Source organism: Artemia sp. Qi Xiang Cuo, chromosome 6 (genome assembly GCF_049724085.1).
Source record: "Artemia sp. Qi Xiang Cuo chromosome 6, ASM4972408v1, whole genome shotgun sequence".
Taxonomy (NCBI): domain Eukaryota; kingdom Metazoa; phylum Arthropoda; class Branchiopoda; order Anostraca; family Artemiidae; genus Artemia; species Artemia sp. Qi Xiang Cuo.
This window is the reverse complement of record NC_142799.1, coordinates 22,182,364-22,197,437: the sequence shown is the minus strand read 5'-3', so window position 1 is coordinate 22,197,437 and position 15,074 is coordinate 22,182,364. Positions and strand designations below refer to the sequence as shown.

Sequence of the window (15,074 nt, the reverse complement as noted above, 5' to 3'; positions counted from 1 at the left end):
TTTCTTGATTTTTCAAAGTTCATTTTGAATTTCTTTCGTTGAAATGCAAAAGTTGGACTATTTCAGTAGTGTTTGGTTGTGGTTTAGCTTGTCACAGTTAGATTTTCATGATTTTTCAAAGATCATTTTGAATTTCTTTCGTTGAAAAGCAAGAGTTGGAATATTTTAGTAGTGTTTGCTTATGGTTTACCTTGTCAAAGTTACATTTTCTTGATTTTTCAAAGTTCAATTGAATTTAATTAGTTGAAATGCAAGAGTTGGAATATTTAATTAGTGTTTGCTTATAGTTTACCTTGTCACATTTACATTTTCTTGATTTTTCAAAGTCCATTTCGAATTTCTTTCGTTGAAATGCAAGAGTTGTAATATTTCAGTGGTGTTTGGATATGGTTTAACATGTCATAGTTACATTTTCATAATTTTTCAAAGTTCATTTGAATTTCTATCGTTGAAATGCAAGAGTTGGACTATTTCAGTTGTGTTTGGTTGTGGTTTACCTTGTCACAGTTACATTTTCATGATTTTCCAAAGTTCATTTTGAATTTCTTTTCTTGAAAAGCAAGACTTGGAATATTTCGGTAGTGTTTGGTTATGGTTTACCTTGTCGCAGTTGCAGTTACTTGATTTTTTAATGTTCATTCTTAAATTATATCTTTGAAATGCAAGAGCTGGACTATTTCAGTAGTGTATGGTTTTGGTTTACCTTGTCACAGTTACATTTTCTTGATTTTTCAAAGTTAATTTTGAATTTCTTTCGTTGAAATGCAAGAGTTGGAATATTTCAGTAGTGTTTGGTCGTGGTTTAACTTGTCACAGTTACATTTTATTTTTTATTCAAAGTTAATTTTGAATTTCTTTCATTGAAATGCAAGAGTTGGAATATTTCAGTAGTGTTCGGTTGTGGTTTACCTTGTCACAGTTACATTTACATGATTTTTAAAAGTTCAATTTGATTTTATTTCGTTTAAATGAAAGAGTTTGAATATTTCAGTATTGTTTTGTTATGGTTTACCTTGTAAAAGTTAAATTTTATATATTTTTCAAAGTTAATTTTGAATTTCTTTCGTTGAAATGCAAGAGTTGGAATATATCACTAGTGTATGGTTATGGTTTACCTTGTCACATTTACATTTTATTGATTTTTCAAAGTTCATTTTTGAATTTATTTCATTGAAAAGCAAGAGTTGTAATATTTCAGTAGTGTTTGATTATGTTTTACCTTGTCAAAGTTAAATTTTCATGATTTTTCAAAGTTCATTTTAATTTCTTTCGTTGAAATGCAAGAGTTGAAATATTTCAGCAGTGTTTGGTTGTGGTTTACCTTGTCACAGTTACATTTTCTTGATTTTTAAAAGTTCATTTTGAATTTCTTTCGTTGAAATGCAGGAGTTGGAATATTTCAGTAGTGTTTGCTTATGGTTTACATTGTCACAGTTACATTTTCTTGATTTTTCAAAGTTCATTCTGAATTTCTTTCGTTGAAATGCAAGAGTTTGATTATTTCAGGATTGGTCTTGTTTTTTTGTACGTTTCAAATTTACAATTTATGTTATTATCCAATTTCATTTGAATTTTTTCATTTAAAATTAAATAGTTAGAATATTTAATGAGGGGTTGGTGATGTTGTATCGTGACTCATTTCAAGTATATTTAATTTTAAATGTTCATTTTGAATTTATTTATTTTAATTCCAATAGTTGGACTATTTCAGTAGCGTTTGCTTGTGGTTTACCTTGTCACATTTACATTTTCTTGATTTTTCAAATTTCATTTTAATTTCTTTAATTTAAATGCAAGAGGTGGAATATTTAAGTATTGTTTGGTTGTGGTTTACCTTGACACAGTTAAATTTTCTTGATTATTCAAAGTTCATTTTGAATTTATTTCGTTGAAATGCAATAGTTGGAATATTTCAGTAGTGTTTGGTCGTGGTTTACCTTGTCAAAGTTACATTTTCTTGATTTTTCAAAGTTAATTTTGAATTTCTTTCCTTGAAATGCAAGAGTTGGAATATTTCAGTAGTGGTTGGTTGTGGTTTACCTTGTCACAGTTACATTTTCATGATTCTTCAAAGATCATTTTGAATTTCTTTCGTTGAAATGCAAGAGTTGTAATATTTCAGTAGTGTTTGGTTATGGTTTACCTTGTCACAGTTGCATTCTCTTGATTTTTAAAAGTTAATTTGAAAATATTTAGTTGAAAAGCAAGAGTTTGAATATTTCAGTAGTGTTTGGTTAGTGTTTACATTTTCACAGTTACATTTTCTTGATTTTTAAAATTTAATTTTTATTTTCTCACTTTTAAATTCCAGAGTTGGAATATTTCAGTGGTGTTTGGTTATGGTTTACCTTATCACAGCTACATTTTCTTGATTTTTCAAAGCTCATTTTGAATTTCTTTCGATGAAAAGCAAGAGGTGGAATATTTCAGTCGTGTTTGCTTATGGTTTACCTTGTCACAGTTGCATTCTCTTGATTTTTCAAAGTTCATTTGAATTTCTTTCGTTGAAATGCAAGAGTTGGAATATTTCAGTAGTGTTTGCTTATGGTTTACCTTGTCACAGTTACATTTTCTTGATTTTTCAAAGTTCATTTGAATTTCTTTCATTGAAATGCAAGATGTTTAATAGTTCAGTAGGGGTTTGAGATTGTTGAATGCCAAAAATTTTGATTTTATTTGTTTCTCCAAGTTCATTTCAAATTTATATCATTGAAATGCAAGAGCTGGATTATGTCGATGGTGTTTGGTTATGGCTCTACTTATCACAGTTAAATTTTCATGATTTTCAAATTCATTTTGAATTTTTTTCATTGAAATGCATGAGTTGGAATATTTCACTAGTGTTTGGTTCTGGTTTACCTTTCCACATTTACACACATGTATACACATGTACACACATGTGCTTATCATGAGTGCTCATGATAAGTTAACCTAACCTTTTCCGGTGAGTATGTTTATGTTAGACTAGATTAAGTTAGGTTAGATTAGGTTAGGTTAGGTTAGCCCATGTACGCTTCACTTAGGTTAGCTTAGGTTAGGTGAGAGACAGGCAAAAAGTTAGGTGTATGATTAGGTTAGGTTAAGTTAGGTTAGGTTAAGTTAGGTTAGGTTAAGTTAGGTTAGGCTAGGTTAGCCTACGTACGCGCGCGTACGTAGGCTAACCTAGCCTAACCTAACTTAACCTAACCTAACTTAACCTAACTTAATTTAACCTAACCTAACCTAACCATACACGTAACTTTTTGCCTGTCTCTCACCTAGCCTAAGATAACCTATGTGAAGTGTAAATGGGCTAACCTAACCTAATCTAACCTCACTTAATCTAGTCTAACCTAACCATACTCACCAGACAAGGTTAGGTTAACTTATCATGAGCACTCATGATAAGCACATGTGTGTACATGTGTATACATGAGTGTAAATGTGGCAAGGTAAACCAGAACCAACCACTAGTGAAATAGTCCAACTCATGCATTTCAATGAAAGAAATTCAAAATGAATTTGAAAATCAAGAAAATGTAACTGTGATAAGGTGAACCATAACCAAACACCACTGAAATATTCCAACTCTTGCATTTCAACGAAAGAAATTCGAAATGAAATTTGAAAAATCAAGAAAATGTAACTGTGACAAGGTAAACCATAACCAAACACTACAGAAATATTCCAACTCTTGCATTTCAACGAAAGAAATTCAAATGAAATTTGAAAAATCAAGAAAATGCAACTGTGACAAGGTAAACCATAAGCAAACACTACTGAAATATTCCAACTCTTGCATTTCAACGAAAGAAATTCAAATTAACATTTAAAAATAAAGAAAATGCAACTGTGACAAGGTAAACCATAAGCAAACACTACTGACATATTCCAACTCTTGCTTTTCAACGAAAGAAATTCAAAATGAGCTTTGAAAAATCAAGAAAATGTAACTGTGATAAGGTAAACCATAACCAAACACCACTGAAATAGTCCAACTCTTGCATTTCAACGAGATAAATTCGAAATGAAATTTTAAAAATCAAGAAAATGTAAATGTGACAAGGTAAACCCCAACCAAACACTACTGAAATATTACAACTATTGATTTTAAATTAAATATATTCAATTGAACATTGAAAAATCAAGAAAATGTAAATGTGACAAGGTAAACCATAAGCAAACACTACTGAAATAGTCCAACTCTTGCTTTTCAACTAAAGAAATTCAAATGATCTTTTAATAATCATGAAAATGTAACTGTGACAAGGTAAACCACAACCAAACACTACTGAAATAGTCCAACTCTTGCATTTCAATGAAAGAAATTAAAAATGAACTTTGAAAAATCATGAAAATGTAACTGTGACATGGTAAACCACGACCAAACACTACTGAAATATTCCAACTATTGCATTTCAAAGAAAGAAATTCAAAATGAACTTTGAAAAATCAAGAAAATGTAACTGTGGCAAGGTAAACCACAACCAAACACTTCTGAAATATTCCACCTCTTGAATTTAAATGAAAGAAATTAAAATGAACTTTGAAAAATCAAGAAAATGTAACTGTGACAAGGTAAACCACAAGCAAACACTACTGAAATATTCCAACTCTTGCTTTTCAACGAAAGAAATTCAAAATGAACTTTGAAAAATCAAGAAAATTTTACTTTGACAAGGTAAACCACAACAAAACACTACTGAAATATTCCAACTCTTTCATTTCAAAGATATAAATTCAAAATTAACTTTGAAAAATCAAGAAAATGTAACTGTGACAAGGTAAACCACAACCGACCGCTACTGAAATATTCCAACTCTGGCATTTCAACGATAGAAATTCAAATAAACTTTGAAAAATCATAAAAATTTAACTTTGACAATGTAACCCACAACCAAACACAACTGAGATATTCCAACTCTTAATTTTCAACGATGGAAATTAAAAATGAGATATGAAAATTAATGAAAAATTAAATGTTACAAGGTAAACCACAACCAAACACTTCTGAAATATTCCAACTCTTTCATTTCAACGAAAGAAATTCAAATGAACTTTTAAAAATCAATAATATTTATCTTTGACAATGTAAACCAAAATCAAACAATACTGAAATATTCCAAATCTTTCTTTTCAAAGAAAGAAATTAAAAAATGAACTTTGAAAAATCAAGAAAATGTAAATGTGACAAGGTAAACCACAACCAAACACTAGTGAAATATTCCAACTCTTGAATTTCAACTAAAGAAATTAAAAATGAACTTTGAAAAATCAAAAAAATGTAACTTTGACAAGGTAAACCACAACCAAACACTACTTAAATATTCCAACTCTTAAATTTCAACGAAAGAAACTCAAAATGAACTTTGAAAAATCAAGAAAATGTAACTGTGACAAGGTAAACCACAACCAAACTCTACTGAAATATTCCAACTCTTGCATTTCAAGGAAATAAATTCAAAATGAACTTTGAAAAATCAAGAAAATGTAACTGTGACAAGGTAAACCACGACCATACACTACTGAAATATTCCAGCTCTTGCATTTCAACGAAAGAAATTCAAAATGAACTTTTAAAAATCAAGAAAATGTAACTGACAAGGTAAACCATAACCAAACACTACTGAAATATTCCAACTCTTGCATTTCAACGAAAGCAATTCAAAATGAACTTTGAAAAATCAAGAAAATGTAACTGTGACAAGGTAACCCACAACCAAACACTACTGAAATATTCCAAGTCTTGCTTTTCAAGGAAAGAAATTCAAAATTAACTTTGAAAAATCATGAAAATGTAACTGTGACAAGGTAATCAAAAACCAAACACTACTGAAATAGTCCAACTCTTGCACTTCAACGAAAGAAATTCAAAATGAACTTTGAAAAATCAGGAAAATGTAACTGTGACAAGGTAAACCATAACCAAACAACACTGAAATATTCCAACTCTTGCATTTCAACGAAAGAAATTCAAAATGAACTTTTAAAAATCAAGAAAATGTAACTGTGACAAGGTCACATAAACAAACACTACTTAAATATTCCAACTCTTGAATTTCAACGAAATAAATTCAATTGAACTTTGAAAAATAAAGAAAATGTAACTGTGACAAGGTAAACCATAAGCAAACACTACTGAAATATTCCAACTCTTGCTTTTCAAAGAAAGAAATTCAAAATGAGCTTTGAAAAATAATGAATATGTAACTGTGACAAGGTAAACCACAACCAAACACTACTGAAATAGTCAAACTCTTGCATTTAAATGAAATAAATACAATATTATATATGAAAAATCATTAAATTTAAAATTTTAAAATTTCAAAAAAGACAAAACAATAATTAAAAAGTCAAACAATTTCATTTCAAAGAAAGAAATAAAATATTATCTTTTAGAAATCAAGAAAATTTAACTGTGACAAGGTAAACCACAACCAAACACTTCTTAAATATTCCAAATCTTTCATTTCAATTAAAGAAATTCAAATGAACTTTGAAAAATCAAGAAAATGTAACTGTGACAAGGTAAACCACAACCAAACACTACTGAAATATTGCAACTCTTGCTTTTCAACGAAAGAAATTCAAAATTAACTTTGAAAAATCTAGAAAATGTAACTGTGACAAGGTAAACCAGAACCAAACACTACTGAAATATTCCAACTCTTGCATTTCAACAAAAGAAATTCAAAATGAACTTTGAAAAATCAAGAAAATGTAACTGTGACAAGTTAAACCACAACCGAACGCTACTGAAATATTCCAACTCTTGCATTTCAACAAAAGAAATTCAAAATGAACTATGAAAAATCAAGAAAATGTAACTGTGACAAGTTAAACCACAACCAAACACTACTGAAATATTCCAACTCTTGCATTTCAAAGAAAGAAATTCAAATGAACTTTGAAAAATCAAGAAAATGTAACTGTGACAAGGTAAACCACAACCAAACACTACTGAAATATTCAAACTCGTCAATTTCAGCGAAATAAATTCAAAATCAACTTTGAAAAATGAAGAAAATGTAACTGTTACAAGTTACACCATAACCAAACGCTACTGAAATATTCCAAATCTTGAATTTCAACAAAAGAAATTCAAAATGAAATATTAAAAATCATGAAAATATAACTGTGACAAGGTAAACCACAACAAAACACTATTGAAATAGTCCAACTCTGTCAATTCAACGAATGAAATTCAACATGAACTATGAAAAATCAGGAAAATGTAACTGTGACAAGGTAAACCAGAACCAAACACCACTGAAATAGTCCAACTATTGCATTTCAACGAAAGAAATTCGAAATGAACTTTGAAAAATCAAGAAAATGTAACTGTGACAAGGTAAACCATAACCAAACACTACTGAAATATTCCAACTCTTGCATTTCAATTAAAGAAATTCGAAATGAGCTTTGAAAAATCAAGAAAATGTAACTGTGACAAGGTAAACCATAACCAAACACTACTGAAATATTCCAACTCTTGCATTTCAACGAAAGAAATTCAAATAAACTTTGAAAAATCATGAAAATGTAACTGTGACAAGGTAAACCACAACCAAACACTACTGAAATATTCCATCTATTGAATTTCAAAGAAAGAAATTCGAAATGAGCTTTGAAAAATCATGAAAATGTAACTGTGACAAGGTAAACCACAACCAAACACTACTTAAAAATTCCAACTCTTGCATTTCAACTAAAGAAATTCAAAATAACCTTTGAAAAATCAAGAAAATGTAACTTTGACAAGGTAAACAATAACTAAACACTACTGAAATATTACAACTCTTGCATTTCAACAAAGGAAATTAAAAATTAACTTTGAAAAATCAAGAAAATGTAAATGTGACAAGGTAAACCACGACCAAACACTACTGAAATATTCCAACTCTTGCTTTTCAACGAAAGAAATTCAAAATGAACTTTGAAAAATCAAGAAAATTTAACTGTGACAAGGTAAAACACAAACAAACACTTCTGAAATATTCAAACTCTTGCATTTCAATGAAATAAATTCAAAATGAACTTTGAAAAATCAAGAAAATGTAACTGTGACAAGGTAAACCACAACCAAACGCTACTGAAATATTCCAACTCTTGCATTTCAACAAAGGAAATTCAAAATGAACTTTGAAAAATCAAGAAAATGTAACTTTGACAAGGTAAACCACAACCGAACGCTACTGAAATAGTCCAACTCTTGCATTTCAACAAAGGAAATTCAAAATGAAGTTTGAAAAATCAAGAAAATGTAACTGTGACAAGGTAAACTACAACCAAACGCTACTGAAATATTCCAACTATTGCATTTCAACGAAAGAAATTCAAAATGAACTTTGAAAAATCAAGAAAATGTAACTTTGACAAGGTAAACCACAACCAAACACTACTGAAATATTCCAACTCTTGCATTTCAACAAAAGAAATTCAAAATGATCTTTGAAAAATCAAGAAAATGTAACTGTGACAAGGTAAACCACAACCAAACACTACTGAAATATTCCAACTCTTGCATTTCAACAAATGAAATTCAAAATGAGCGTTGAAAAATCAAGAAAATGTAACTTTGACAAGGTAAACCACAACCGAACGCTACTGAAATATTCCAACTCTTGCATTTCAACAAAAGAAATTCAAAATGAACTTTGAAAAATCAAGAAAATGTAACTGTGACAAGGTAAACCATGACCAAACACTACTGAAATATTCCAACTCTTGCATTTCAAAGAAAGAAATTCAAAATGAACTTTGAAAAATCAAGAAAATGTAACTGTGAGAAGGTAAACCACAACCAAACACTGCTGAAATATTACAACTCTTGCATTTCAACAAAGGAAATTCAGAATGAACTTTGAAAAATCAAGAAAATGTAACTGTGACAATGTAAACCACAACCTAACTCTACTGAAATATTCCAACTCGTGCATTTCAACGAAAGAAATTCAGAATGAACTTTGAAAAATCAAGAAAATGTAACTGTGACAAGGTAAACCACAACCAAACACTACTGGGATGGGCTTGGGGGTCCGGTGTGGGCTTGTGGGGTGGGGGGGGGGCGTTGAGGGCACCAGGGGACCGGTGGAGGGCCTATGGGGCACTGGTAGCCCTTTGGCAGCCCGGGGGGCCTTTGACGACCAGGGGAGGGTATTTGGGGTAGTGGGGGGCGGGTGGAGGGCCTGTGGGACCCCGTTGGTCCTTTGGGAGCTCGATGGGCCTTTGGGGACCGGATGAGGACCTTTGGGGAACAGGGTGGGCCTTTGGGGGTCCGGGGGGCCAGTTGGGGGCCTGGGGGACATTTGGGGCCTGGGGATGGCCTTTGGGGGTCTGGGTGGGCTTTTGGGGGCGCCGGTGGCCCTTTGGGAGCTTGGGGGGCTTTGAGGACCGGGGGCTTTCTTCGGGGTTGGGGTAGGAGGATCGGAACCCTTTGGGGTTGGGTTAGAGGACCTCACAACACTGTTCAAATTAAACTTGTGTATTATAACGACCACACTCAAAACCTCCTCCAAAATCTCTTCAAAAATCTTCTTTTAAAATGTCTCTATCTGTTTCGCCAAAATAGTTCCAGAACCTGTCTAAAACGGTTTCGCCCAAATAATCACTAAACGTAAATTCAGCGTGTTCCTTTGTTATTGGCATCTCTGTGCTAACGCATTTCAAATTAATAGGAAACCTTCTCGCGCGCTAAAACAATTCATCGCTAAGATGTTTCTTGCCTAATTGTTTCCATGGCCTTTGGTTATTAATATCCTTTGGAGTTCGACCAAAAGAGTTGTTCCCGAGGCAAAGACATTAATGATTTGGATCTATTCCTGGAGAAATGTTTCTAGGCGGAAATTTTTAAAGTCTGACAGATGATGTCATTGATTGATTGATCTGTCAAGAAAGGGGAAATTAATTTGTTGTTTCTAAGGTGAATTATTGATTCACCATAGGTGAATTGAGGTCGACAGCACAGGTGTTCCAAGGTCGATGTTGATGTTGTTGTAAGTGCACCCTCTCAGCGAATGTCAAGGTCGATGTTGTTGTTGTGGAAATTTAGGTCATTGACCCCATTAACCACGTGTTCTCCCTAATGACTCCATGCCCTTATTAGGAGCCCTGTCAGTGTTCTATGCCCATATAAGGAGCCCGGTCACGAGTAACACCCCCTCCTCTACTCACTTGGCAATGTTGATTTTTTCCTAAAAGATTTATAAATTAAATTTAAAAAGAAACCGAAGCTGTTCCATTGAAAGCAAAAAGTGAACCCAAAGCCTAAAGCGAGGAGAAAGTAGCTTAGATAAGATATCAAATCTAAAACAAGTGGATATTTTTATAAACAAAGGAATGAAGCCTATAAGAAAAAGGCAACTGTAATGATCAATGAACATGAGGAACAAGAAAAATTAAATTTATTGAAAAATATTAAATTTGAAACATTTTATCTTTTATAACGTTAATAAATCTGAGTTTTTGAGACCGAGGTAGCTATTGATATATTTGAAAATTCTATTGGCAGTTGTTTGAAGCAATTGCAGTGATTTTTTCACAGGCCTAGTGAAGGTGTTCTAGAACTACGTTTGTCATTTTATTATACAGAATTTAAGAGAGAAAAAACGGGTGGAAGTTAAACAAAACAGGGGGAAAAAACTTCCAATAATAAAAATTTGAATATTTCGATTCCACGTCCGGGAGCTTTTATAAACGGGAAAAAAAATTTAAGTTGATTGCCGAACAAGGTCAACCTATGTTCACAGCAAAGAAAATATAGTCTATCTGTAATCTAGGTTAAAGAAAAAAATCAGGGTAATGGCACCTCCTCTGATAACCTCTAAAAGAGACAAATGTGTAAAAAGATAAAAGACGGATAGGGTGGATAGCCGTATCCAGGGTGGCTAGGGGGTTTGATCCCCAGTCAAAATGTTTGCTCGACTCGTAAAAACATAAAAAAATGCATACAAAAAAATGATACCCCTTCCCCCCCCCCCAGAAAAAAAATAATCCCCTCAAACAAACCCTGGATACAGAGTTAATTTAACTATATTGTATTTTCGTCTTCATAAAAAGGCGGCAAGCAGTGCATTAATGACAAATTTGACAAATGATAAATAATATGTACCTTATCCTGAACATATTCCCATAATCTTGTATAAATTGACATTTCTTACATAAACAGTTGAGAAAACAGAATTTAAAAAAAAACCAAGGATAACAAACAAATAGCATAGATTAAGAACAAATGCAATTTTTATGATACTGAAACAATTCGTTGAATAATGTGCTTTTCTAATTTTTAAATCTTCTATAGCAGAGGCTATTTCCCTAGATCAATTAATCCTTTTCCTTGTTATAACTTTAAAAAATGTGTAAAATGATTTTAATAGTAACACTAATGGCAAGAATTATTCTCCAAGTAGGTTGAGCAAGGCTTGTAAGAAAACACGCCGTACTTAAGCTTTATCATTTTACCAAAAATGAAAAGAAAAGAACTTTATTTATTAGAATCCTAATAGAAAAAATCTTATCAGTAGCTTGTCTTTCAGTAATTTTTTACGATCTGTTAAATGATAATAGTTGATTCTAGGAACCGTTTTTGGCATTAGCGTTTCCTGTTACATGAGATTCTCAGTTTTTTTGTCTTTTTGGGAGGAACAGCCATGGTCTTATAAAACTGTCAAAACATAAGTTTCATTACTTGATTTTAAAACATAAATTCCATCAGAATATAAAATCAAAACTAATTCATGGTTCCAATTTCCTCTAGGGTTAATCCCAAAAGTAACAAAAATCTTTTTTTTTTCTTCTAATGATGCCATTTTGGATCATCTGCAATATCGCAGAAGACAGGTGCGGTTTGAAGCACTCAGGCCACGGGGGGGGGCCAGGAAATCCCCCAGTTAAATAACTTCTAGGCCATATTAAATGATTCATCATTACCTAGAAATTTTAAAGACTATTAATAATTTATAATTTACACTCAAACTTAGGAAACAAAAAAGGGATGAAAATGAAATACGACAAAGGCAAAAGTGTAACTAAGAATATCAGGGGTGGATCTATAGCAAAATCTTTGGAAGGGGGGGGCAAGTTTAAAAGGGCACCAATAAGCAAAATCTTGGGGGGGGGTCTAATGTGACAAGGGTGACAATAATTGACTAAATTGACAAATTTATCTTAAAAAAGAGTGAAAACAGAAAAAAAACAAGAAATGAGGACGCCAGAAAAAATCTTGGAGGCAGTCTACTCCCGGCCCCCTTGATCCACCACCGAGAACAGCCTCTGAGAACAGCCTTTGGACTTCCTTCTTTTTTAAAACGGATCATCGCTGGATAATCTGGTTTAGATCAAAGGCATTGGTTAAGTTTGAAACGGGCTTGACCGCTTCCGCCGTAAAATCGGAGAAGGGAGAATGCCTCTGACAATCATCCATCAGTATCATCATCATGTCCCATCCCATGAGAATATGTGCACATGAACGAAACGTTTAACAAATGTAAATTATCCGAAGATGAGGGACATTCCCCTTAATGGGGACATTCCCCCCATCTTCCCCGAAGATGAGCACCTTGCTAAAGTTTAACTTCAATTTATCCATGAGAAACATTAAGATAAAAGCACAATTTTGAAAATGTCTAAGTGCAAAATAAACATCGATAAGGATAAGGTGCGGGGGGGGGGTGATACTGCAGCAGCCCCAGCCTTATCTATAAGCATTTCTTTTGATCCTATATTTTAACAAGGCTTTTAACCGTAAGTTTAACTTCATGACAAATGAAACTCAGAGAGGAAAGAAAATAACAAAATGAAAAATAAAATCAAAAAAGGCGAAAAAACGAGGATTTTGTCAGCCAGTGGCGAAACACGAAGAAGAAGTAATAAGCAAATATTTCGACAAGGACTTCCGCCAAGTCGTTCTTAGTGCTAAACAAAAAAGAAAGAAAAGAAAAAAGAAACCAACGAAAATTGAAAATCGTTTTCGATTTTCATTTTCCGCGTTTAACTTCATTTTCCGCGTGAAAGATCTACATATATTTTAGTTAATTCAGTGGCGGCTCTGGCCTTTCTTGCACCCGGGGCAAAATTTTCATTCGTACTCCTTTCTGCCCCCCCCCTCCCATAAAATAAAATCACTTCGATAAAACAAAATTACTTTGATCGCTTCGGGACTGAAGATTTTTATTCTTTCACTGGGGCTCCATGACCGACTAACTTTGGTCGTCACCACGGGTATGGAGCGTTCTTCGCTGGCACGTTTTTGCTTCGCTTCGCGCCGGGCTTCCTCTTCCATCTGCTGTCTCTGGAGCAGCTGTCTAAAATTCGTTCGCGACGTTGCCGAACTTCCAAGTGTCCTGAAAACGAAAATGAAAAACTGAAAAAATTGGGCAAGACCGGGGAAACAGACCCACACCTTCCTATAAAGCTGAGCACATTTAAAAGCTAAGAGAAAAAGAATCATTTTAAATTCAGGAAAGTTCTTGGAAAAGGGCAGGCATTGACGAAAAATTTTATGGCAGGGCGGTGTACACATCCGAAAAAAAGCCATTAGAAGCAAATTTTATTGATAAGATGCGAAATTACAGGAAATTCCGCCCAAATCTTTACATTTTTATGTAAAGACCCCTTCTTACCTACTTTGGAAATACTGTTCTAAATTTTCACAGCAAGAAATTACGAAGAAGGGAGCTATTTCTAGAATGAAACAAGGACTTCATTCATTCTTTATTAAGAAATTTAGTATTTTTGAAAAACACGCATAAAAGGCGAACAATATGGGAAATGTTAGAAATTACGGTATGGCCAAGAAGCCCCCTCCCCTTTGCTCAAGTATCTGCAGCTACCATTTGAGTATTATTCGAAATGCCCTATTCATTTAGTAGAAGGTTTAACGATAAAATCTTAACATTAGATTTTAAACTGAGAAGCAGTATAATCGCTGGGTTTTGAATGTCACTTACTTAATTGTCTTTACAGGTAGGATTCCTATGCTATAGATGCTATCTTTATAAATTTGTGACAGATTTAAACATTAGGAAAGAACTTGACCGAAAGCAACATCTGGATTTTCTTGTTCCTCAGCCCTGTCCTCATTTCAAATTTTCAGGTTAAAGCCCTGTTTTCATTTGACATTTTACGGAGATAACAGAGAGCTAATCAAACAATGAAAATGGGTTTTTTCTCAACAAAGCAGAGATAATTACTTGATTCGTTTGGCATTTTGTCCGTAAAACACCGAAAGAAAATTGGACTTACGACTGCTTAGTACGCTTATGCGTTAGACGTTGTATGCATTCAAAGTACGTACAAGTTTCTTCCAGCATTTCAAGGCCGTTCGTATACGAAGGATAACTTTTTTCTATAAAAATAAAAACAGTGTTTTCTTGGCAAGTATTTTAAATTTGTTATTTTTTGAATAATGTATGCTCGAAGATGAAAAATTCTTAAGTTGAATATTTGTTAGCATGTAAAACTAAATTGGATGAGCTTTAGCCTCCCTACCAAGTAAAACATTTTTTTAATGGAGCTAAAACATTCAGCATTTAAAATAAAACGAAATTTCAAAAGGGGTCATTCTTGACAAATACAAAGGGGTCTATTTTTCGTTTTGGGCAAAAGACAGCGTTTTGGGCAAAAGACAGGTCTAAAAAGACAGCGTTTTTCTTCAGCGTTTATACACTTATATGTACAAAAGATGAGCTGAATTTATCTCACAGATAATAGGGATTGTATGATGATTTTTTAAGTGTGCACTTGCACAACAGGAATTTTTACAATTCCTGTTAGAATATTCATCATTTTCACAAAAAAAAACAGGACATTTAACTACGGTATATGATATCGAAAATGATGAAAAAAACAGAGGAAATAGATGGAACACCTGAATCGATTAAAAAAAGATAGATGAACATAAATGAAAACGAGAAAAAACGTAATGAACTTCAGGGTCTATATTTAATACTCCCTCATGTTCATGTTACAAAATATTCAGGATACTTGTATTAAAAAGCTAATTATATAAACTCCTAGTCTCAGCAACTACAATTTGTGTCGGTGGGTATGTGTCCCTAAACATGCACGCGGTACAGCAGCCTGTATATCCAATAATA

At 32.9% G+C, this 15,074-nt stretch overlaps 1 protein-coding gene across 3 annotated transcripts in view; it reads right to left on the bottom strand.

Annotated features, from left to right (window-relative positions):
- The window catches only part of LOC148950981 (uncharacterized), a 226,722-nt gene that overhangs the window by 53,957 nt on the left and 157,691 nt on the right, over positions 1-15,074 (bottom strand). For all 3 annotated transcript variants that reach the window (XM_089090082.1, XM_089090083.1, XM_089090084.1), the window contains exon 3: positions 13,121-13,319. In XM_089090082.1, coding sequence (XP_088946208.1) covers positions 13,121-13,319 — 199 coding nt within the window. The remainder of the gene's footprint in view (positions 1-13,120; positions 13,320-15,074) is intronic.